The sequence below is a fragment of the Pongo abelii genome, chromosome 20 (genome assembly GCF_028885655.2).
Source record: "Pongo abelii isolate AG06213 chromosome 20, NHGRI_mPonAbe1-v2.0_pri, whole genome shotgun sequence".
Classification (NCBI taxonomy): domain Eukaryota; kingdom Metazoa; phylum Chordata; class Mammalia; order Primates; family Hominidae; genus Pongo; species Pongo abelii.
The window spans coordinates 41,319,560-41,343,163 of NC_072005.2; the positions used below are offsets into that span (position 1 = coordinate 41,319,560).

General features: G+C 52.1%; 2 protein-coding genes across 11 annotated transcripts; one reads left to right on the forward strand and one right to left on the reverse strand.

The window, feature by feature from the left end:
* Positions 1–7,275: 7,275 nt before the first annotated feature.
* Positions 7,276–21,587, reverse strand: NFKBID (NFKB inhibitor delta). Of its 6 annotated transcripts, none has more exons than XM_054540214.2 (12): positions 21,482–21,587; positions 18,043–18,146; positions 17,796–17,856; positions 16,964–17,169; positions 16,226–16,371; positions 16,039–16,144; positions 15,705–15,851; positions 15,531–15,582; positions 15,293–15,441; positions 9,680–9,796; positions 9,196–9,360; positions 7,276–7,934 (listed from the first exon to the last, which is right to left on the reverse strand). In XM_054540214.2, exons 1-12 carry the CDS (start codon positions 21,570–21,572, stop codon positions 7,881–7,883), a joined length of 1,398 nt encoding a protein of 465 aa, XP_054396189.1. In that variant the 5' UTR covers positions 21,573–21,587; the 3' UTR covers positions 7,276–7,880. The 6 variants fall into 6 exon arrangements, with proteins under 6 accessions (XP_054396189.1, XP_024092307.1, XP_063575528.1 ...); XM_024236539.3 differs by lacking the exon at positions 21,482–21,587 and adding an exon at positions 19,749–19,999 and having other exon boundaries at positions 16,226–16,416; XM_063719458.1 differs by lacking the exon at positions 21,482–21,587 and adding an exon at positions 19,032–19,414.
* On the forward strand, positions 19,172–23,561 carry HCST (hematopoietic cell signal transducer). Of its 5 annotated transcripts, none has more exons than XM_002829092.6 (5): positions 19,172–19,436; positions 21,822–21,924; positions 22,639–22,704; positions 23,062–23,193; positions 23,410–23,561. In XM_002829092.6, the coding sequence occupies exons 2-5, from the start codon at positions 21,882–21,884 to the stop codon at positions 23,448–23,450; spliced, it is 282 nt and encodes a 93-aa protein (XP_002829138.1). In that variant the 5' UTR covers positions 19,172–19,436; positions 21,822–21,881; the 3' UTR covers positions 23,451–23,561. The 5 variants fall into 5 exon arrangements, with proteins under 5 accessions (XP_002829138.1, XP_054396190.1, XP_054396191.1 ...); XM_054540215.2 differs by lacking the exon at positions 19,172–19,436 and adding an exon at positions 19,930–20,495; XM_054540216.2 differs by lacking the exon at positions 19,172–19,436 and adding an exon at positions 19,930–20,495 and having other exon boundaries at positions 23,413–23,561.
* The last annotated feature ends 43 nt before the right edge of the window (positions 23,562–23,604 follow it).

The window sequence follows — 23,604 nt, forward strand, 5'->3', positions numbered from 1 at the left end:
GCGTGGTGGCCTATGCCTGTAATCCCAGCTACTTGGGGGGCTGAGGCAGAAGAATCGCTTGAACCCAGGAGGCGGAGGTTGCAGTGAGCCAAGATCATGCCACTGCACTCCAGCCTGAGCAACAAGAGCGAAACGCCATCTCAAAAAAAAAAATTTAGAGATGGGGTCTTGCTATGTTGCCCAGGCTGCTCTCCAAGTCCTGGCCTCAAGCGATCCTCCCACCTCAGCCTCCTGAGTAGCTGGGATTACAGGCATGCAGCACTGTGCCCAGTATTGGAATTTATACCCTCACATGTCCCATTATGCTGGCTCGGGTTAGCCCTCTACATATGCTGTTATCTGTCCCAAGAGGGTTGTTAGGAGGATTAAAAGGGTTAATATCCGTGGAGCTGTTACAACTGCACCTGCCACTTAGCAAGTATTTGTTAAGTAAATTTTAGAGTATTAAGGTAGCAAACACTCATATGGTGTTCACTCTGTGCCAGGCACTACTCTGAGGGCTTTACATGCACTGGCACATTTAACCATTACTTCTGTGAAAGGAAAATAAATCCTGGGGGCCCCAAATCACTAAGTTAAAGGGAAAAGTCAAGCTGGGAACTGCTTAGGGCAAACCTGCCTCCCTTTCTATTCAAAGTCATCCCTGTGCTCACTGAGAGAGGCATATTCTGATTGCCTCCTTTGGAAAAGCTAACCAGAAACTCAAAAGGATGCAACCATTTGTCTCTCACCTACCTGTGACCTGGAAGCCCCCTCCCTGCTTTGTGTTGTCCTGCCTTTCCAGACAGAACCAATGTACATCTTAACATATATTGATTGACGTCTCATGTCTCCCTGAAATGTATAAAACCAAGTTGTACCCCGAACACCTTGGGCACATGTCGTCAGGACCTTCTAAGGCTGTGTCATGGGTGCACATCCTCAACCTTGGCAAAATAAACTTTCTGAATTAATTGAGACCTGTCTGAGATATTCAGAGTTCACATTTCCATCCAATGGAGTCAGTATTATGACTATTCCTATCTATAGATTAGGAACTGAGGCTGACAGTCATTACATCACATGCTCTATGTCATCATCCAGGAAGAGTCAGAGCTAAGAATTCAATCCAAGAAGCCTGGCTCCAGCATCCACTCTCCTGGCCACTTTGCTAACCTCCTGTTTAATACTCCAAGGTTGTCCGATATGGTGTTCCGATTGTGCGCTTCAGAATCCTACATGGCTGGGCACAGTGGCACGCTGCTCTAGTCCCAGTTACCCGGGAGGCTGAGGCAAGAGGATTGCTTGAGCCGAGGGCTTCTGGACTGGAGTGCACTGTGCCAATTGGGTGTCCACACTCAAGTTTGGCATCAATATGATGACCTCCTGGGAATGGGAACCGACCCAGGAAACATAGGTCAAGACTCTCATGCTGATCAGTAGTGGGATAGCACCTGTGAATAGCTACTGCGCTTCAGCCTGGGCAACATAGAGAGACCCTGTCTAAAAATAAAAATAAAAATAAATAAATAAATAAATAAATAAAATCCAAGTGATACCATTCACCTCCCAGACTTTGTAGATTTGCTTTTTTTACCACAGCTTCCCAGCAGATGGCAGTAAAGTGTCATGTTCTAATGTCAGTATCGCGCATGATTTTTCTGACAGATGGTTTGGGGAGGGAGCATCTATTTCTAATTCTCCCAAAGGGCCTATGAGCTAGCTGTGGTTCTTCATAATATATAACTGTAAATATAGGTCGTGTATATCGAATATACACCTGGTAGATGTTAGGAGAAGACGCTTCATGGTGCAAGTTGGATGCAATGCCAGTTTCTGTAGAGAACTCAGTTTGCACCATCACTCTGATACTGGTTATATCTTTGGTTATATTCGGATGAGCCCAGCAGAAATCTATCACTAACACCACAGGCAACACAGGGGTTGAAAGCCGCCTTTGTGTTTTCACAACCAAGAGTGATCAACAGGCTAACAACAGGTAAGGAGCTCCAAGCAGGTGAAACAGGAAAAGTAAGGCGGTTTTGCTCAACAGGGTCAGTGTGTAAAGTAAAGTTTAATGGTAATACTTAGAGTATTTAATTTTAAAATGTTGTTATTCAAATTCCAGCAGGAAAAATAATTTTGCTGTTACTTATCTGATGTTCTTGCACCCCTAAGCCATTCTTTTCCCACTGAAGATGATCTTGGTAATTCTTTTTTTTTTTTTTTTTTTTTTTTGAGACAGAGTCTTGTCAGGCTGGAGTGCAGTGGTGTGATCTTGGCTCATAGCAACCTCCACCTTCCAGGTTCAATCGGTTCTCCCACCTCAGCCTCCTGAGTAACTGGGATTACAGGCGCCCGCCACCATGCCTGGCTAATTTTTGTATTTTTAGTAGAGACGGGGTTTCACCATGTTGGCCAGGCTGGTCTTGAACTCCTGACCTCAAATGATCCACCTGCCTTGGCCTTCCAAAGTGTTGGGATTACAGGCGTGAGCCACCATGCCCGGCCAATTTTTCTTATAATAATTCAGTTTCTACCATGTGCAGTGGCTCATGCCTGTAATCCCAGCAATTTGGGAGACTGAGGTGGAAGGATCGCTTGAGTCTAGGAGCTCAAGACCAGTCTGGGCAACATAGTGAGACACAGTCTTTACAAAAAAATTAAAAAAAATTAGTCAGGTATGGTGGTGAGTGCCTGTAGTTCCAGCTACTCAGGAGGCTGAAGTGGGAGAATTGTTTGAGCCTAAGAGATCAAGGCTGCAGAGAGCCAAGGGTGACAGATTGAGACCTGGTCTCAAAATAATAATAAGAATAAGACTATATGGACAGGTGCAGAAGCTCATGCATGTAATCCCAGCACTTTGGGAGGGCGAGGTGGGAGGATCCCTTGAGCCCAGGAGTTCGAGACCAGCCTGGGCAACATAGTGAGACCCCGTATCTACAAAAATAAAAACGAAAAAAATTAGCTGGTTGTGGTGGCATACACCTGTGGTCCCAGCTTCTCAAGAGGCTGAGGCAGAAGGATCTCTTGAGTCCAGGCAGGAGGTGGAGGCTGCAGTGAGCTGACATTGCACCACTGTACTCCAGCCTGAGCAACAGAGTGAGACCCTGTTCTTTTTTTTAAAACAAACAAACAAACAAACAAACACAAAGTTCCTGAGGGACATTTTATCGTGTTAGTGGGGTGGGTGTGTGCACATGTGTGTATTGATATGAGTCTTAGTTTGGGCTAAGAATACCACGGGCTGGGTGGCTTAAACAACACACATTTATTTCTCACAAGTGCTAGAGGCTGAGAAGTCCAAGATCAAGGTGCCAGCAGCTCCAAAGTCTGGCGGACTCTCTTCCTGGTTTGCAGATGTTTTTTTCGTTTTGTTTTGTTTTGTTTTGTTTTTTTGACAAGGTCTTGTTCTGTCACCTGGCTGGAGTGCAGTGGTGCAATCAGAGCTCACTGCAGCCTTGATCTCCCAGGCTGAGGCAATTCTCCTGCCTTACTCTCTCAAGTAGCTGGGACTACAGGTGTGCACCACTACACTTGGCTATTTTGTTTTTTTTGAGTAGAGACAGGATTTCACCATGCTGCCCACGCTGTTCTCAAACTCCTGAGCTCAAGCTATCCTCCCATCCCGGCCTCCCAAAATGCTGGGATTACAGGCGTAAGCCAGTGTGCCCTGCTCACGATGGCCATCCTCTTACTGCATCTTCATATGGCAGAGAGTAGAGAGCAGGGAAGCAAGCTCTCTCCTGTCTCTTCTTTTTCTTCTTCTTTTTTTTTTTTTGAGATGGAGTTTTACTCTTGTTGCCCAGGCTGGAGTGCAATGGCATGATCTTGGGTCACCGCAACCTCCACCTCCCAGGTTCAAGCAATTCTCCTGCCTCAGCCTCCTGAGTAGCTGGGATTACAGGCATTTGCCACCATGCCCAGCTAATATGTATTTTTAGTAGAGACGGGGTTTCTCCATGTTGGTCAGGCTGGTCTCGAACTCCGGACCTCAGGTGATCCACCCGCCTCGGCCTCCCAAAGTGCTAGGATTACAGGCATGAGCCACCACGCCCGGACTTTCCCGTCTCTTCTAACAAGGACATTAATCCCGTTCATGAGGGCTCCACCCTCATGACCTAACTATCTCCCAAAGGCCCATCTTCAAATACTACCCCATTGGGGCTTATGGTTTCAACAAATGAATTTTAGAGGGACACAAACATGCACTCCATAACAATACAAATTGAGATATACATCTTATATGTCAACAAAAGCTCAGATGCCATCAGTGATAAAAAATAGCATTAATTTAAGTACCACAAAAGGAAAAAAAAGGCAAAATATAAACTATGTCACACAATTGACTATAAGATGATCCCAATTAAGTTCTTCTGTATTTTTTATTTTATTATTATTATTTATTTACTTACTTTAGAGACAGTGTCTTGCTGCCTCTCATGCTGGAGTGCAGTGCTGCAATCATGGTTCACTGCAGCATCGAACTCCTGGCTCAAGTGATCCTCCTGCCTCAGCCTCCAAAGTAGCTGGGACTACAGGCACCCGCCACCATGCCCAGCTAATTTTTGTATTTTTAGTAGAGACAGGGTTTCACCATGTTGACCAGGCTGGTCTCCAAGTCCTGACCTCAAGTAATCTGCCCTCCTTGGCCTCCCAAAGTGCTGGGATTACAGGAGCGAGGCACCTCACCCAGTCCCCAGATAACTCTGTCTCCCAATATTGAGACCCTTGTGTAATGCCTCCCACACTGATCTGGGATCAACGACATGTCAACAAGCGTGATACAAGCAGGGACTTGTCTCCTTGGATCTCTCCCTCTTGGAACCGCTGAGCCACCACCTGAAGTTAAGAGATCCACCTGCCCTCTTGGACTGCATGGAGAGACCCTTGGCCCACTCCTGGAAGCTCCAGTATCTCAGCTGGGCTATCAGGCATGTGAGTGAAGGTGTTGTGGATTTCCAGGCCAGTTGGGCCTCAGGTTGACTGCAGCCACATAAGGAACCGAAGGGAGACAGCAGAACAGCCAGCTGAACCCAGCCTAGATTTCAGTCAGAAACAATTAAGAGGGGCTGGGCGCAGTAGCTCACACCTGTAATCCCAGCACTTCAGTAGGCCGAGGCAGGCGGATCACTTGAGGTCAGGAGTTCGAGACCAGCCTGGCCAACATGCTGGAACCCCATCTCTACTAAACAAATACAAAAATTAGCTAGACGTGGTGGTGAGTGCCTGTAATCCCAGCTACTTGGGAGGCAGAGGCAGGAGAGTCGCTTGAACCCGGGAGGGGGAGGTTGCAGTGAGCAGAGATCGCGCCACTGCACTCCAGTCTGGTGAGAGTGAGACTCCGTCTCAAAAAAGAAAAAAGAAAAGAAACAATTAAGAGGGTGTTGGTTTAAGCCTTAAGTTTTGGGGTGGAGACACTGGGCAGAGCCCCGGAATGTGCTAACATGTACATTTGGTCTGTGGTCCATGAAAGGTTCCTAGCTGCGGGGGCTATGATGGGTCCAAGGGCTTTCTGGGATGGGGGCTCTTTGTGTGATTATATTGCAGAGGCCAGAGCAGAGGCTGTGGAGAGGGTATGAGAATGGGGTTTGGGGTTTTTTTGTTTTTTTTTTTGAGACGGAATCTCGCTCTGTCGCCCAGGCTGGAGTACAGTGGTGTGATCTCAGCTCACTGCAAGCTCCGCCTCCCGGATTCACACCATTCTCCTGCCTCAGCCTCCCGAGTAGCTGGGACTACAGGCGCCTGCCACCATGCCCAGCTAATTTTTTTTTTTTTTAATATTTTTAGTAGAGATGGGGTTTCACCGTGTTAGCCAGGATGGTCTCGATCTCCTGACCTCGTGATCCGCCCTCCTCGGCCTCCCAAAATGCTGGGATTACAGGCGTGAGCCACTGCGCCTGGCCTATTTTTTTTGTATTTTTAGTAGAGACAGGGTTTCATCATGTTGGCCAGGCTGGTCTTAAACTCCCGACCTCAGGTAGTCCACCCGCCTCGGCCTCCCAAAGTGCAGGGATCACAGGCGTAAGCCACTGCGCCCAGCCTTAGGGGTTTTTTGGTATCTTTTTTTGAGACAGAGTCTTGCTCTGTCGCCCAGGTTGGAATGCAGTGGCACAATCTCAGCTCACTGCAACCTCTGCCTCCCAGCTTCAAGCGATTCTCATGCTTCAGCCTCCTGAGTAGCTGGGATTACAGGCGCATGCCACCACGCCTGGCTAATTTTTGTATTTTTAATAGAGATGGGTATTTGCCATGTTGGCCAGGCTGGTCTCAAACTCCTGACCTTAGGTGATCTGCCCGCCTCGGCCTCACAAAGTGCTGCAATTTTAAGTGTGAGCCACTGCACCTGGCCGAGAATGGGATTTTGTGGAAGTCTTAGTTTGGGTTTCTCCAAAAGCAGCTATGGAGGGAAAGTTCATTTGGAAGGGATGGAGAACATTGGTAGGGGAGACGGGAAGAGACACAGAGAAGACAGAGCAGCCAATAAAGGGTATTTTATCAAGCCCAAACCACTGTGGGGAACTGGGGATTCATCCACTGGGGAACTCGGAGCCTGCATAGGCCATGCACTTCCAAGTTAGCCCAACAGACAGGTGGGGGACTATCTCCTATGGGTAACTGGCTGAGGGCTGCTGGAGTGGGAAGTGGGCACGAACCCCCTGGCTTTCAACACTTGCCACACTCATACCCGGGGCAGAGCCGCACCAGTGGTTTGAGATTGCCCAAAGGCAAATATTCTGGGGCTGACACCCAGGCTGGTCTCAAACTCCTGGCCTCAAGTGATCCTCACACCTTGGCCTCCCAAAGGCCAGTCCCTCTTGTGTTGCCAGGGTGAGGGTGACAGGATATGGACTTGGCACCCATGGTGGCTGCTACATCCTCCCCCCTCAGGCACATTCATCCCAATATGACCCCTCAGCGGGCATCACAGCCACTGCCCTGCACCAGTGCCCCCAGAGATCAGACAACAGTGGTTCTAGTCCAAATTGAGTTTAATTTTTTTTTTTTTTTTTTTTTTGAGACAGAGTCTCTCTTTGTCACCTAGGCTGGAGTGTAGTGGCGCAATCTCGGCTCACTGAAACCTCCGCCTCCTGGGTTCAAGCAATTCTTCTGCCTCAGCCTCCCGAGTAGCTGGGACTACAGGCACACGCCACCATGTCCAGCTAATTGTTTTTGTATTTTTAGTGGAGACAGGGTTTCACCATGTTGGCCAGGCTGGTCTCAAACTCCTCACCTCAAGTGATCCGCCCGCCTCGGCCTCCCAGAGTGTTAGGATTACAGGCACGAGCCACCAAACCTGGCCCAAATTGAGTTTAATAAAGAGCTTGAATGATGCCCAGATTAGGGAGGGAGTGACCGGGAATGCTGGGGTCTGGAACGGGGCCCAGCTGAGCTCTGAATCAGAGAGCAGTGGGACCTAAGGGTCCCTGATCTCAGAGGGTCCCTCCTGTCTCAGGGTGAGGACCTGAAGGGTATGGGTCCCGGGGAGGGTGAGGAGGCCATTGTAGGAGCTTTACTGAGATGGTATTGGGATGCCCCAAGCACCACGTAGGGGGATTACATCTGGGTTTCTGGGAACGAAGAGCTGAGTTAGGGGAGAGAACCCGAAAGATCTCAGTGGGGAAAGGACTAGGGGTGCAGGGTGTTTCACAGAAACAATCAAGGGGCCTCGATTTCACAGAAATCATCAAGAGGGCTCCTTGCGGGTAGAAGAGGTGTATCACAGCACCCCAAATATTGGGGCCTGTTCACCCCTCTGCAGCCATTCTGGGGTTTTAATGTAAGACCCCAATGGCAGGATATTCCACATACATTATCATGGGTTTGCAACATTAGCATACGCTGGCTGTCCCGCAGGACGGTGGGGACTGGAAAATCAGTCCAGGGTCTGGGTTTGAGTCCTAAGAGGACAGGCCTGGCGGCGCCACACGGCTCCTCTTCAACAGCTGCCGGAGCTGTAGACAAGGCAAAGCAGGGAGAGAAGTCTGTCAGGTTGGAAGGAGAGGTGGGGAAGGCACGCCATGCGGAGGGAGGGACTAGAGAAGAGAGGTTGAGTGGGTCCCGTTGGATTTGAACGTCAGAGGTCCAGAGTCAAGATTTTGGAAGAGTCAGGTGCAGTGGCTCATGCCTGTAATCCCAGCACTTTGTGGGGCTAAGGTGGGCAAATCACCTGAGGTCAGGAGTTCAAGACCAGCCCAGCCAACATGGCGAAACCCCGCCTCTACCAAAGATACAAAAATTAGCCGGGCATGGTGGCGCTTGTGCCTTTAGTCCCAGCTTGGGAGGCTGAGGCGGGAGAATCACTTGAACCTGGGAGGCGGAGCTTGCAGTGAGCTAAAATTGCACCACTGCACTCCAGCCTGGGTGACAAAGCAAGACTCCGCCGCCAAAAAAAAAAAAAAAAAAAGATTTGGGAAGGAGGCTGGGAGTGATGGTTCATGCCTGTGATCCCAACACTTTGGGAGGCCAAGGTGGGAGGATCATTTGAGGCCAGGAGTTTGAGACCAACCTGGACAACATAGTGTGACCCCATCTCTTAAAAAAAAAAAAAATTAGCTGGGTGTGGTGATGACTGCCTGTAGTACCAGCTACTGGAGAGGCTGAGGTGGGAGGATCCCTTGAGCCCAAGAGCTCGAGGCTGCAGTGAGCTGTGATCATGCCACTGCACTCCAGCCTAGGCAACAGAGCAAGACACTGCCTCAAAATAAATAAATAAATAAATAAATAAATAAATAAATAAATAAAAATAAAGATGTGGGAAGAAGGTCAAGGCCTGGGTTCATACACTGAGAAAGGGTCAGGAAGCAGAACTTCAGTGAAGGGAAAGGGGCTGCTGGCTGGGGGTTCCTACCTGGGGGTGAGCAATGAGAGGGAATTGAAGGGAACAGGACCCAAGGTTAGGGGCAGGGGGTAGGAGGTCACACTTGGGGGGATCAAAGGTCACACCTTGAGGTCAAGCAAGATTCAGGGTTGAGAGTACAGGTCACACTGTGAGGTCAGCTTTGGGGTAGAGATCAGAGAAGTCACCATTCTGGGGTAAGGGATGAAACACTGACGTCAGAGGTCACATTATAGAGTCAGGGTTGCCTGAGGGCTGAAGTCACCTTCTGAGATTAGAAGTCATTCTCTGTAAGTGAGCATTGGGTGGGGCAGGGAGGTCATCCCGCACCCGCGAGCTCAGAGGCCACTCTACAGGCAGGCTCAGTGCTTACTCACCCCCTCAGGGCCCGGCCCGGGCCGCAGCAGGTGAACGGGCTGCTCATTCTCCAGGTTGCGCAGTGTGGGGTCCGCCCCAGCTGCCAACAGGTGCCGCACGATGGCCTCCTGGGCCGGCCCAGGGGGCAGGGCAGCCGCCATGTGGAGGGCTGTGTTCCCGTGGGCCTGGAAAAGTAAGGGGAGGGCTGTTGAGGATCTGGGCTCAGCTGGCCCAGGCCTCTAAACCGCACTTCAATTTCTGCCTTGTCCACGTCTTACACTTGTCCGTTCACATCCCAGACCTCCCCCAGCCACAGCCACGCTGCATGCATCCCTGTGTCCACGGACTACATGTTCTGGGGCAATCTGTGTCTGCTTCCTACACATTCCCCTGCAGATCCCACACATCGTCCCCTCCACGTCCACAGCCCCCAGGACCCCTAACATCCCACTGCCCCCCCTACCGTATCCCACACAATCTGCACTTCCCAGCCCCGGCTCCCACCTTCATGTTCACAAAGGTCCGCAGGTCTCCCCGGGGCAGCTCCAGCAGCAGCTGAACCAGAGTGGGGTTGGCAGCCTGCACGGCCAAGTGCAGAACTGTCTTGTTGCTCTTGATCTCCTGAGGGGAGGGGAATGGCAGAGGTCAGGGCCAGCCTCACACCTAGGTGCCCTCCCACAGAATCCAGGAGTCTTTAAAGACCCTGACCCTTGGCGGAGTGCAGTGGTTCACGTCTGTAATCCTAGCACTTTGGAAGGCTGAAGAAGGAGGATCACTTGAGGCCAGGAGCTGCAGACCAGCCTGGACAACACAGCAAGACCTCATCTCTACAAAAAATAGAAAAATTAGCCAGGCGTGGTGGTGCGCACCTGTAGTCCCAGCTGCTTGGGAGGCTGAGGCAGGAGGTTCATTTGAGCCTAGGAGTTCAAGGCTGCAATGGGCCATGACCATGCCACTACACTCCAGCATGGGTGACAGAGTGACACTCTATCTCAAAATAAATAAATAAATAAATAAGATGCTGGCCCTCTTCTGCGAGCCCCACCAAGAGTGCCTTATTCAGTTGTATGTCTTGTGCACCGCACAACACCACGTCTCAGGGTGTACCATTCACACCATACACCTCCCAGAACTGTACATTTCTCATGACAATTTTCCCACCAGTGTCTGAGAAAGAGACTCCTTTTCCAGTTCTTCAAAGCAACTGCCTTAGCTACCTACCCTCCATTCAACACATTAAACTGCATCCCGACCCACACAGACTATACTTTATCTACAAGCACAGGAGTTGGCAGCATTAATCAGTGGACTAGCTAATATTGCAATACTGCACCACAATATTGAGCTGTTCCCATCATATTTGGGGGAAAATAAAAGACATTTTCTAAAATGAAACCTTTTTATGTGTCTTTAAGGAGTCTGTAATGATAATGAATGTTAAACATTTTATGTGCTGTTAACAGGGCAAAACCACCTAGTTTGCTCGTCCAAAAAATGATGAAGACAAAACCAAAGCTCTAGATTAAGAGGGATTTGAAAAGACGTAACATCATAATATGTGTGCTTATTTGGATCTTGATTTTTTTTAATGAAAAAAATTATCATTTTACAGCCAAAAGGAAATTTGACTACAGCCAGGATATTTGGTATTACAAGAAAATCTTTAATTTTTTAAAGACGGAGCAATGATACTGAGGTTTAAAAAGTTCTTTTTTTTCGAAGGGCGCAGGGGCTCAAGCCTGTAATCCCAGCACTTTGGCAGGCCAAGGAGGGCGGATCACTTGAGGTCAGGAGTTCGAGACCAGCCTGGCCAACATGGTGAAACCGTCTCTACTAAGAATACAAAAATTAGCCAGGTGTGGTGGCACGTGCCTATAATCCCAGCTACTTGGGAGGCTGAGACACAGGAATAGCTTGAACCCGGGAGGCAGAGGTTGCAGTGAGCCAAAATCACACCATTGCATTCCAGCCTGGGCAAAAGAGTAAGACTCCGTCTCAAAAAAAAAAAAAAAAAAAAAAAGCTATTTTTTTTGTTTGTTTTTTGAGACAGGGTCTCGCTCTGTTGCCCAGGCTGGAGTGCAGTGGTGTGACCACAGCTCACTGCAGCCTCAACCTACTGGGCTCTAGTGATCCTCCCACCTTAGCCTCCCCAAGCACTGGGATTACAGGGAAAGAGTTCTTATCTTTTATTATTGTTGTTGTTGTTGTTGAGAGACAGGGTCTTGCTCTGTCGCCCAGGCTGGAGTGCAGTGGCAAAATCTTGGCTCACTGCAGCCTTGACCTCCCTAGGTTCAGGTGATCCGCCCACCTCAGCCTCCTGAGTACCTGGGACCACAGGCATGCGCCATCAAGCCCAGCTAATTTTTGTATTTTTTTGTAGAGATGGGGTCTCCCTATGTTGCCCAGGTTGGTCTCGAACTCCTGAGCTCAAGCAGTCCGCCCACCTGAGCCTCCCAAAGTGCTTGGATTACAGGCATGAGCCACTGCACCCAGCCATCTTATTTTTAAAAAACTTATTATTATTACTAAAAATACAAAAATTAGTGGGGTGTGATAGCACATGCCTGTAGTCCCAGCTACTCAGGAGGCTGAAGCAGGAGAATCACTTGAACCTGGGAGGTTGCAGTGAGCCAAGACTGCGCCACTGCACTCCAACCTGGGCGACAGAGCGAGACTCCATCTCAAAAAAAAAAAAAAAAAGTATTTGTCCTTTTTTCAGAGAAATACTCCCTGATTTCTGAGTTCTCCCAGAACCCTACCACACAGTTAATTCTTCCTCTTCATCATTTCTTGCTCAACTTGAATGTAATTTCCTCAGAACGACCTTCACTGTGAGCCCCGCATCCAATATAAAGCCAATCTTTTTATTGTCTAAGAGCTCCTTCTACATTTCCGAGGCAGCTCTCATCCCAATTTGTAATTATGTTCAGTTCTTTGTTTACTTATCATCTCCTGTCTTTTCCATTAAATTGTAATGTCTAAAAGTACAAGAAAGTGGTCTTTTCTTATTAAAACATTATAGGTAGCTGGGCACGACAGCTCACGCCTGTAATCCCAGCACTTGGGAGGCCAAGGCTGGGGGATCACTTGGGCCCAGGAGTTCGAGACCAGCCTGGGCAACATAGTGAGACCCCCCTCTCTACAAAAAATATAAAACAATTAGCCGGGTGAGGTGGCTCATGCCTGTAGTCCCAGCTACTTGGGAGGCTGAGGTGGGAGGAATGCTTGAGGTCAGGAAGTCGAGGCTGCAGTGATTCGTGATCGCACTACAGCACTCCAGCCTGGGTGACAAAGCCAGACCCTGTCTCTAAAAAACAAACAAACAAAAAGCAACTTTATGCCCCATCACTAGCACACTGGTAGCCACATCCTATGTGTCTAAAATTCTGAGTGAAGAAACGAATGAATTACCAAAGTATCAATTTCACCTTCTCTGTATTGCCCAAATGATCACTTAGCTCTACTTTGCAACCATTAAGAGCCTAGATTACCATCATTCATTTCCCGACCCCGCTAATAATGCCTTATCTTGTCTCTACTCAGTCATGCCCGTCCTTCCTACAGCCCATCCCCACCATCTAGCTAACTCTGCTAAACACCGTTATTCTTTACAGATATACAAACATTTTTGAAAAAAATACGTGTCGGAATTTGCTTAAAAATCACATGAAAGTGAGAGGCCGCGCACAGTGGCTCACGCCTGTAATCCCAACACTTTGGGAGGCCGAGGCAGGTGGATCACGAGGTCAGGAGATCGAGACCATCCTGGCTAACACAGTGAAACTGCGTCTCTACTAAAAATGCAAAAAATTAGCCAGGCGTGGTGGCCGGTGCCTGTAGTCTCAGCTACTCAGGAGGCTGAGGCAGGAGAATGGTGTGAACCCGGGAGGCGGAGCTTGCAGTGAGCTGAGTTCACACCACTGCACTCCAGCCTGGGTGACAGAGCAAGAGCCATCTCAAAAAAAAAAAAAAAAAAAATCACTTGAAAGTGAGAGTGGATGGGGCAGGACTGGCCATGAGTGGCTGGTTATTGATGTTGGACACATGGAGTTCATTCTACTATTTTCTATATTTTATTGGTGTTCAACATTCTTTAACAAAAAAACATTTTTCGGCTGGGCGCAGTGGCTTATGCCTGTAATCCCAGCACTTTGGGAGGCCAAGGTGGGCGGCTCACCTGAGGTCAGGAGTTTGAGACCAGCCTGGCCAACATAGTAAAACCCCATCTCCATTAAAAATACAAAAAAATTAGCCGAGCGTGGTGGTGCATGCCTGTAGTCCCAGCTACTCAGGAGGCTGAGGCAGGAGCATCGCTTGAACCTGGGAGGCAGAGGTTGCAGTAAGCCGAGATCGTGCCACTGCACTCCAGCCTGGGTGACAGAGTGAGATTCCATCTCAATAAATAAATAAACATTTTCTGTGGATGTTTAATTCTCTCAGCCAGCCTATGAAGAGCTACTGTCACAGAAAAGGAATAGAACATAATTAAAAGCTAGGTTTTAAAGTCAAACTACCTGGGTTCTAATTCTCTCTCTGACAGTCACAAGCGATAAGATTTTTTAGGCTGGGTGCAGTGGCTCACAACTGTAATCCCAGCACTTTCAGAGGCAGAGGTGGAAGGATTGCTTGAGCTCAGGAGTTTGAGACCAACCTGGCCAACATAGTTAGACCCTACCTCTACAAAAAAGTAGACAGGCATGGTGGTGCATGCCTGTGATCACAGCTACTTGGGAGGCTGAGGTGGGAGGATCACTTAAGTGCACAAGGTCAAGGCTGCAATAAGCTGTGATCATGCCACTGCACTCCAGCCTGAGTGACAGAGTGAGACCCTGTCTCAAAGAGATTTTTGAGGCCAGGTACAGTGGCTCACGCTTGTAATCCCAGCACTTTGGGAAGCCGAGGCAGGAAGATCACCTGAGGTCGGGAGTTTGAGACCAGCCTGACCATCATGGAGAAACCCTGTCTCTACTAAAAATACAAAATTAGCTGGACGTGGTGGTGGGAACCTGTAATCCCAGTTACTCAGGAGGCTGAGGCAGGAGAATCGCTTAAACCCAGGAGGCGGAGGTTGTGGTGAGCCGAGATCACACCATTGCACTCTAGCCTGGGCAACAAGAGCAAAACTCTGTCTCAAAAAGAAAAAAAAAAGATTTTTGATTTCTCGTGCCTGAGTTTCCTTATCAGTAAAATAGAGAAAATAGAGTACACATGTCAAAGGGTGTTTGTGAGGTTTCAATAAGCGAATCTATGAAACTCAGTGCTTGATGAATGAATAGTAAGTGCTTGATAGCATACCCTAAGGTCAGTAATATTAGTCCCAGTTAACAACTAGGGGCCAGGCACGGTGGCTCACGCCTGTAATCCCAGCACTTTGGGAGGCCAAGGTGGGAGGATCATTTGAGGTCAGGAGTTTGAGACCAGCCTGGCCAACACAATGAAAGCCCACTTCTACTAAAATACAAAAAAAAAAAAAAAAAAAAATAGCCGGGCATGGTGGCGTGCACCTATAGTCCCAGCTACTCAGGAGGTTAAGACAGGAGAATCGCTTGAACCTGGGAAGCAGAGGTTGCCGTGAGATGAGATTGCACCACTGCACTCTAGCCTGGGTGACAGAGTGAGACCCTGTCTCAAAAACAAAAAAACAAACAAACAAAAAAACCCTGCTGGGCGCGGTGGCTCACGCCTGTAATCACAGCACTTTGGGAGGCCAAGGCAGGTGGATCACCTGAGGTCGGGAGTTCGAGACCAGCGAGACCAACGTGGAGAAACTCCGTCTCTACTAAAAATACAAAAAAATTAGCCAGGCGTGGTGACTCATGCCTGTAATCCCAGCTACTCAGGAGGCTGAGGCAGGAGAATCACTTGAACCCGGGAAGCAGAGGTTGTGGTGAGCCAAGATCACACCATTGCACTCCAGCCAGGGCAACAAGAGCAAAACTCCATCTCAAAACAAACAAACAAACAAAAAACCCCTAAGGCACAGAGAAGTGAAGTAACATGTTCAAGGGCACGCAGCAAGGAAGAGGCAAAGTCAGCATTTGCCTGGAGCTCCCGGACATCCAAGTGGCCCCATTCCACACAATCTCCCAGGGACTGACCGCCCACATCCCAGCTCACCTGGCTGGTGTGATTAGCACCCATTTGCAGCAACATGTGGACACAATCCAGCCTGTCTCGGGCCTGCGTGCTCAGCACCCGGGGACAGAGGTCGGAAGGGCGCATAGCAACGTTAAGGGCCAGGATGGCCGTGTGGAGCGGGGTGAGGCCTGCAGAATGGAGACAGTGAGGGACCCGCATCTGCACCCACCTCGCCCAGCCACACCAACCACACCAGCTCTGCCCACACCCAACTTACCCTCAAAGTCTCTGGCTTCCAGGTCAACCTGGACCCCGGAGTTAAGCACAGCCTGGGAGGAAGAGAAGGCAGACTGCTGGGTAAGGGTATCCCCTGGCCTCCTGGCCGTGGAAGCCAAAATCTGGGCAACCAGTCTACCCCCCAAACAAACCCCTGCCTGCCAGCTGGCCATACCAAGAGAACTCCTGGGAGCCCGTAGGTAGCGGCCACGTGCAAGACCGAACGTCCCTGATGGTCAGCGGCATTGGGCTCTGCTCCCAGGTTCAACAGATCCTCCACAATCAGGGGCTGGTTGGCAGCAGCTGCCACCAGGAGCGGGGTCTGCAGGCCACAGGAGAAGTCAGGTTGGGCTCCTGGTTCCCTCCCGTCAGAAAACCAGGCTCCCAGCCCCATCTCCCCTCAGCCCCAGGAGCTCACCCCCCATGCCCCTCTTCTCTAGGATCCAGGGGTCCAGGCCCCAGGCTCCTTCCTCCCCTGAACCCAGGAGAGTTCAGGCCCCAAGCCTCACCTTGCCCTTATGCTCACGAATGTCAAGATGCCGGTACACCTGGAGCACCTCAGCCGCAGCATATGCCGCCCAGCGCAGCCCCCGAGCCGCGAACAGGTGAAGGAGCCTGAGGACAGGTGGGGGACAGCCGTGAGAACAGCCCCCGCCAAGCCAAGAGTCTGCAGACAACCGCATCCCTTATACTCACGTGTCCCCCTCCTCATCCTGGGCCAGCAGCTGCTGTGGCCCCAAAGCCAGCATGTGAGCTCGGGCTGCCTCCAGCGATGGTCCAGGGACCACAGCGGGCAACTGTGGGGGTCCCGAAGGGAGTGCAGAAACTCTCCAGGGTCCGGCCTGTGGCAGAGAAGATCCTACATAGATCCGGTTGTCTGGGGGGTCCTGAAGGGTGCAGGTGGTGGGGAGAGCCAGTCAGCTGAGAATTCCTCCAACCCAAGCCACCACACACACATCTGCATGTAGAGCCCCTGGGTATCCCATCTATGCCAAGTGACCTTGGGCCTTTAGGCCTCAGTTTTGCCCACCTGGAAAAGGGGATTTTTTTTCTTTTCGGTGACAGTCTTGCTCTGTCACCCAGGCTGGAGTGCAGCAGTGCAATCTCTACTCACTGCAATCTCTACCTCCTGGGTTCAAGCAATTCCCCTGCCTCAGCCTCCCGAGTAGCTAGGATTACAGGCGTGCGCCACCACACCCAGCTAATTTTTTTATTTTTGGTTTCACCATGTTGGCCAAGCTGGTCTCAAATGCCTGATCTCAAGTGATCCGCCTGCCTCAGCCTCCCAAAGTGCTGGGATTACAGGCGTGAGCCACCACGCCCAGCCTGGAAAAGGGAATTTTAACTGAGCTCCAAACATCTCAGAATACTGCAGGAATGCAACTGCGAATTTTTAGGGGCCCTTCAGCATCCTGTACCCACTCTGTATCTCACCTCCATGCCCTGGGGAAATGGGCACGGCTGCCCTGGGTCCGAGGGTGGGTAGAAGTCAGGAGGCAGGAAATTTTCGGCAGCAGAAGCAGGGCAAGAGTAGGGGCTGTCTGTGTAGGCAGCATGCGTGTTGGGGTCCCAGTCTGGAAAGCCCAGGCTGCTAAATCCAGAACCCACAGTCTCCGAGTGTGCTGGGAAGGGCGGGTGGCCTGCGTGTAAGAGGAGGGACAGGGGCAGGTCTGGTTACCAGAGTTGGGGACGTCACATCCAGGGCTAGAGGGCCTGGTGTCTGCCAAGGTACTGAGAGTTAGTACTTCTGGGACACCAAGCGCCCGGGACCTGGATTCCTGGGACACTGAGGAATTGAGGGCCTGGATTCCTGGGGCACTAAAAAGGCTGAGCCTGGGCCCTGGGGCTCCATAGGACTATGTGCATAGACTACTGGACTCAGAGAACCTAGGAAATCAGACTGCTACTGAGTTCCAGCAAGAATGAGGGCCTACCAGCCTGGGCAACATAGCCAGACCCCGTTTCTACAAAAATTTTAAAAATTAGCCAAGCAAGGTGGCATCGCCTGTGGTCCCAGCTACTCGGGAGGCTGAGGCGGGAGGATCACTTGAGCCCAGAAGGTTGAGGCTGCAGTGAGCTAGATAGCACCACTGCACTCCAGTGCCAGGGCAACAGAGTGAGATCCTGTCTCAAAAAAAAAAAAAAAAAAAAAAAAAAAAGGGAAGAATGAGGGCCTGACTCCTAGGTGTCCCAAAGTTCTGAGAGCTGGGATGTCTGAGTCCCTTAGGGAAGGGGGATGGGGAGGCCGGGAGCTGAGAGAACTTACCAGTCACAGCCTCATTCACAGATGGGGTCAGGGGCTGCTCTGGGGGAGGGAGAAATTGTCCCTGTAGAGACAAAAGCAAAAAGGAACCCAGGTGACTTTATCTGGCAGATTCTTCCGGGTCTGTCTCGGATCTATAAGACATTTCGGTCAGGACCACCCCTCTCATCAGCCCCCAGGGCCCGGCAAGCCGCTGAGTCCCTATGGGACAGCACGGGGCCTCCAGAGAGCCGTGGCTCCCTGGCCTCACCTGCACCCCGCCAGCGTCGGGCTGCTGCTGCTGGCGGCGCCTCTGCTCTTCCAGAAGCTTCTTCACGGTTTGCGTTGGGCAGTGGCTGCGCTCACCCCTGCTCACTGTGCGGGAGAGGAGAGGGGGAAGTCATCAAGGGTCCTTAAGTCACCTAAATGCGGCGGGGGTGGCGCGCGGGGAGTGGGTTTGGGCACCCTCCTCGCCCTCCCGCGCGGAAAAACTGGCACATAGATGCCGCCTGACTCCCCCAAAGCCATTAGAAGATTTGGGGTGGGGCATCCGCCTCCGCCGTTTCCTTCCTTTTGCTCCGCACTTTCCCTCTGACCCAACTTTCCACCAGCGTCGCGGAAAGTGAGGAAGGGGGAGGAGGGCACCCCTCTGCAGCAACCACCCCACTTCCGTAAAAAAATTCCACCCCCAGATATCCAAGTTTTGAAGTCAGCGGGTTGGTGGGGGGCGGGCGCCAGGCGTCACTCCCTAGAAGCACATCCAGGTTCCCAACATTTTTTTGCCCTAGAACCTGACCCGGAAATCAGGAGTCCCCAGCGCCCCTCCTCGAGAAGTCAAAGGCCTCACCCCGGGCCGGGAGCGGTGGCTCACGCCTGTAATCCCAACACTTTGGGAGGCCAAGGGGGGCGGATCACCTGAGGTCAGGTGGCCAACATGGTGAAACCCCGTCTCTACTAAAAATATAAAAATTAGCCGGGCGTGGTGGCAGGCGCCTGTATATCCCAGCTGATGCAGGGGAATCACTTGACCCCGGGAGGCGGAGGTTGAGGTTGCAGTGAGCGGAGATCGCGCTACTGCACTCCAGCCTGGGCGACAGAGAGGGACTCTATTTAAAAAAAAAAAAAAAAAAAAAAAAGTCCCATCCATACAGTCTCTTTTTCAGGCCCCAGGAATCTGGACCCTCAGTTCCTTCCTCTCTAGGACCTGGGAGCCCCAGTTCCCAAACTCCTTCCCACGACCCAGAAAGACAGAACCCTCACCCTTCCGAGCCTGGGTTCCGGCGGAGGAAGGGTTAAGCGGGGATTGCGCGGGGCGGGGGCGGGAGGAGGCGGCTCGGAAACAGCCCCGACGCGGCGCACTGACGCCAAGGCGCTCACGCAAGGGAATCTTCCATCCTCCCCTTCCCCCAAGTCCTGTGCCCCAGGTGTCCTGCTCCGAGGCGGGGCGCGCGGCCGAGCGTGGCGCTCGTGGAATCCCCGCGCAAGGGGAATTCCTGCTCAGCCCCGCACGGGTGGCTATCCGGAAATCCCAGGGCGGGGCAGAGGCAGGGTCACCGCCAGCGTAGACCCTGAGGCCAGGCTCCGGACCCTCCTTCCCCACCGAGACCCACGCCGATTTTAAGCAACCACGCCCCCCCGCACTCAGCCTAGTCCCTCCTTCTAGGGGTAGGAGTCTCGGCTACCAGCAACCCCTAGCACCTCCAAGGACCCAGGGATCCAGCCTCCCAGCCCTTGCACCCTCGGGGCCCTGCGATCCTGGCTCCCCAGGCCCCTGCACCCCCAGGACCCAGAAGTCCGGGATCCCAGCCGCCCCTCCGTCACGATCCACGATCCCCTCCTCCTCCAAACACCTAGGACCCTCACTCTCGGGATAAAGGACTGACGCTTCAGCTCCGTCCCTCAGGGCCTCGGGAGTCTTTCGATCCTCAGTCCCTCACTCTCTTAGGGGGCCGAGCGCGCCCTACCCGCACCTATTACCTCGGGGATTCCGTGGCGTGGATTGCGGGCCCCCAGGGCCGCGGCCTCGGCGCTGCGCCAGCCTCGCTGTTTCCCCCGCGGAGCCGCCGCCGGGTCCCCGATCTTGGGTCTGGTACCCGCGAGTTTTTAAACTAGGGGTTATGGCACCGCCCAGTCTTGGGCAGGGCCCGCCCACAGGCCTGGGAGTCCCTGGGTCGCGCTCCGGCGAACGCAGTCGCTGAATGGGCGCGGCGGACTTGGGAGGCGGACTACTCAGTCCCCCCGGGAAGGAGGGAGCTGGGGTCCAGATCTTTGGTCTGAAGGAGCCTAGGGCACCGGGCTCCAAAAAGAGGGAGACACCGGGGGGCCTGGATTTCTTTTCTTTTCCTTTTTTTTTTTTTTTTTTTTTTGTTGTTGTTGTTTTTGAGGAGTCTCTCTCTGTTGCCCAGGCTGGAGTGCAATGGTGCGATCTCTGCAACCTCTGCCTCCTGAATTCAAGCGATTCTCCTGCCTCAGCCTCCCGAGTAGCTGACACTACAGGTGCCGGATACCACGCCTGGCTAATTTTTGTATTTTTAGGAGAGACGGGGTTTCACCGTGTTGGCCAGGCTGGTCTCGAACTCCTGGCCTCAGGTGATCCGCCTGCCTTGGCCTCCCAAAGTGCTGGGATTACAGGCGTGAGCCATGGTGCCTGGCTGGGGCCTGGATTTCTGAGTCTGTGTCTAAGGAGGTGCTGGAGGCTTTGTCTTCTGGGTCCTGCCCATGGGGGTAGGAGTAGGAGTGGGGATGGAGATGGGGTGGGGGCAGGGAGAATATTACCGGGTCCAGAGGGAGGTGGGACTGGGGGTCTAGACTCCCAGAGGAAGGGGCTGTGGGTAAGGGTATAGGGTGTGGCTCAATTTCTCTCTCTCCCCTACATCACCCTTTTCAGAGGTCTGCTTTCATTTACTCATTCATCATTTAAAATAATTTATTGCAGCAGAGGAGGCATTTTGCTGTGTATTGTGAACTAAGCAGACAGGAATTCCCAGCCCTGGAGCTGGCATTCCAGTGGGAGGCCACTCTCAGTTTCGCTTGGTGACCTTTCACAGCACTGACCATGTTGGCCCTATTTCTCCCCTGCTTGCTTGCTTGATTTTATTTTATTATTACTTTTTTATTTTTAGAGAGAGGGTCTCATTCTGTCACCCAGGCTGGAGTGCAGTGGCAAAGTGGTGAGATCTCAGCTCACTGCAACCTCCACTTGCCTCAGTCTCCCAAGTAGCTGGGATTACAGGAGCCCGACACCATGCCCGGGTAATTTTTGTATTTTTGTAGAGATGGGGTTTCACCATATTGGCTTGAACTCCTGATCTCAGGTGATCCCCCCACCTTGGCCTCCCAAAGTGCTGGGATTACAGGCATGAGCCACTGCGGTGGCCTCTCCCCTGCTTTCAAGATGCCATGCTCTCCGGGGTCCCCTCCCTCTTTCTCCATTTCCCTGGCAAAGTTCCTCCTCTTCCCCCATTCAGTGTGTGTTGTGATAGGGGCAGAATCCTGTCTGCACTCACTTCCTTGGTGATCTCACCCAGTCTTGTGGCTTTAAGTACCATCCATAAGCCATCAACCCCCAAATTTACATCTCCAGACCAGCCTTATCCCCTGAACTCCTAAATGCAGTGAGGTTATTCAGCATCTCCACAGGGAGATTATCAGGCATTTCCAACTCTGTATGCCCAAACCTCGTCACTTTCCCCGCAAACCCACTTCCCTGCCTTTCATCTCTGCCAGCAGACACTCCCATCTTCTCAGCGTTTCACGCCAGAAGGCTTGGCTGTCTAGGATCCCTCTCAAACACACCCACATCCATTTAATCAGCAAATTTTGTTGGCCCTACCTCCAAAATATTTCCAGATCTCCCTAGCCCGCACACCCTTGCCACCTGTCATTCCCACTTGGAGCAGGCCAGCAGCCTCCCTCGTCTCTCTGACCCTCCCCCTGAGTTCGTTTACCAAAGGCAGTAACGGAGACACCCCCTCAACACACACAGGAAGCAGATGGCCTTGACACCAGCAGGGTGACATCCGTTATTGCTACTTCTCTGCTCCCCCACAGTTCTCGGGACTTCTCTGGACCACAGTCCTCTGCCAGACCCCTGCCAGACCCCAGTCCACCATGATCCATCCGGGTCACATCCTCTTCCTGCTTTTGCTCCCAGGTGAAGCCAGTGGTTACAGGGGATGGTAGGCAGAGCGTTTGTGAGATGGGTGCTTGGGTGACGTCTGCAGGGACGGGTGCTGAAAGTGGGGTTCTTCTCCCCGCACCCCTTCCCTTCTGGGAGATCCATTTGGCTTCAGGGCCTGGGTCCTTGGGGGTGGGAGGGAGTGAGACAGGGAGTTCTGGAGGGGCTGCCTGTTAGCGTCCCCTTCTCATGGCTGGGTCTCTGCTGCCACTTCCAATTTCTTGTCACTCTCCATGTCTCTGGGAGTCCCCTTCCCATGTGGCCCTGTTCCATCTCTCCAGCCTGGAGATTACTTCTCAGGACACTACCTTTCCTTCCCTACACCCTATTTTTTGGTTTGTTTATTTTGAGATGGGGTCTTGCTCTGTTGTCCAGGCTGGAGTGCAGTGGCACAATTACGGCTCACTGCAGCCTTGACTTCCTGGGCTCAGGTGATCCTCCCAGCTCGGCCTCCCGAGTAACTGGGATTACAGGCACGAACCAACACTTCCAGCTAATTTTTGTATTTCTTGTAGAGACGAGGTCTCACTATGTTGCCCAGGCTGGTCTCGAACTCCTGGGTTCAAGCGATCTTCCTGCCTCGGCCTCCCAAAGTGCTGGGATGACAGGTGTGAGCCACATCACTGGGCTGAGCATTCTGTTTTGTGGACCTTCTCTCCACCCTCATCCACCTTCTTTCTCTTTCCACAGTGGCTGCAGCTCAGACGACCCCAGGAGAGAGATCATCACTCCCTGCCTTTCACCCTGGCACTTCAGGTATCACTTCCATCCCAGAAGTTTGGCCAGAGGCTCCCAGAACACCCCAGTGGCTCTCCAGGTCACCATCCCACCTCCCATCCCCAAATCAGAGGATCTGTGTCCTTCTCCGAGTCCCAGAATCAGCAACCCCCAGCCTATGTTCAGGAGTACCCCGTGTGCCCGCCGCACAGCCCCGAGGGTCCTGGGACACCCCAGTCTCTCTGCATCTCTGTCTCCCGTTTCATTCCCCAAGCGCAACCCCAAGGAACCTGGGACCTGCCCCCTCGCAGGGCACTTCCTCTCTCCCTGTGGCCAAAGCACAGCCCCAGGACGCAGAGCCTGAGTTGTCTCCCTGTTCCGGCCCCCACTCTCCAGGCTCCTGTTCCGGATGTGGGTCCCTCTCTCTGCCGCTCCTAGCAGGCCTCGTGGCTGCTGATGCGGTGGCATCGCTGCTCATCGTGGGGGCGGTGTTCCTGTGCGCACGCCCACGCCGCAGCCCCCCCCAAGGTGAGGGCAGAGATGGGCGGGGCCTGGAGGGTGCATAGTGTCCCTAGGGAGGGGGTCCCAGGGAGGGGGCCCTTGGGGAAGCCCTGGAGGAGGTGCTGGGGAAACCCTGGGGGAGGTGCCTGGGGGAACCCCTGAGGAAACCCCTGAAGCAGGGGGTCCCCAGGGAAGTGGAGATGTGGGTGGTCAAGCTTCATGCTTTCTCTCCCCTATCCCCAGAAGATGGCAAAGTCTACATCAACATGCCAGGCAGGGGCTGACCCTCCTGCAACTTGGACCTTTGACTTCTGACCCTCTCATCCTGGATGGTGTGTGGTGGCACAGGAACCCCGGCCCCAACTTTTGGATTGTAATAAAACAATTGAAACACCTGTAGTCGTATTCTTTCTCAAAGAACCCCAGCGTTCCCAAAGC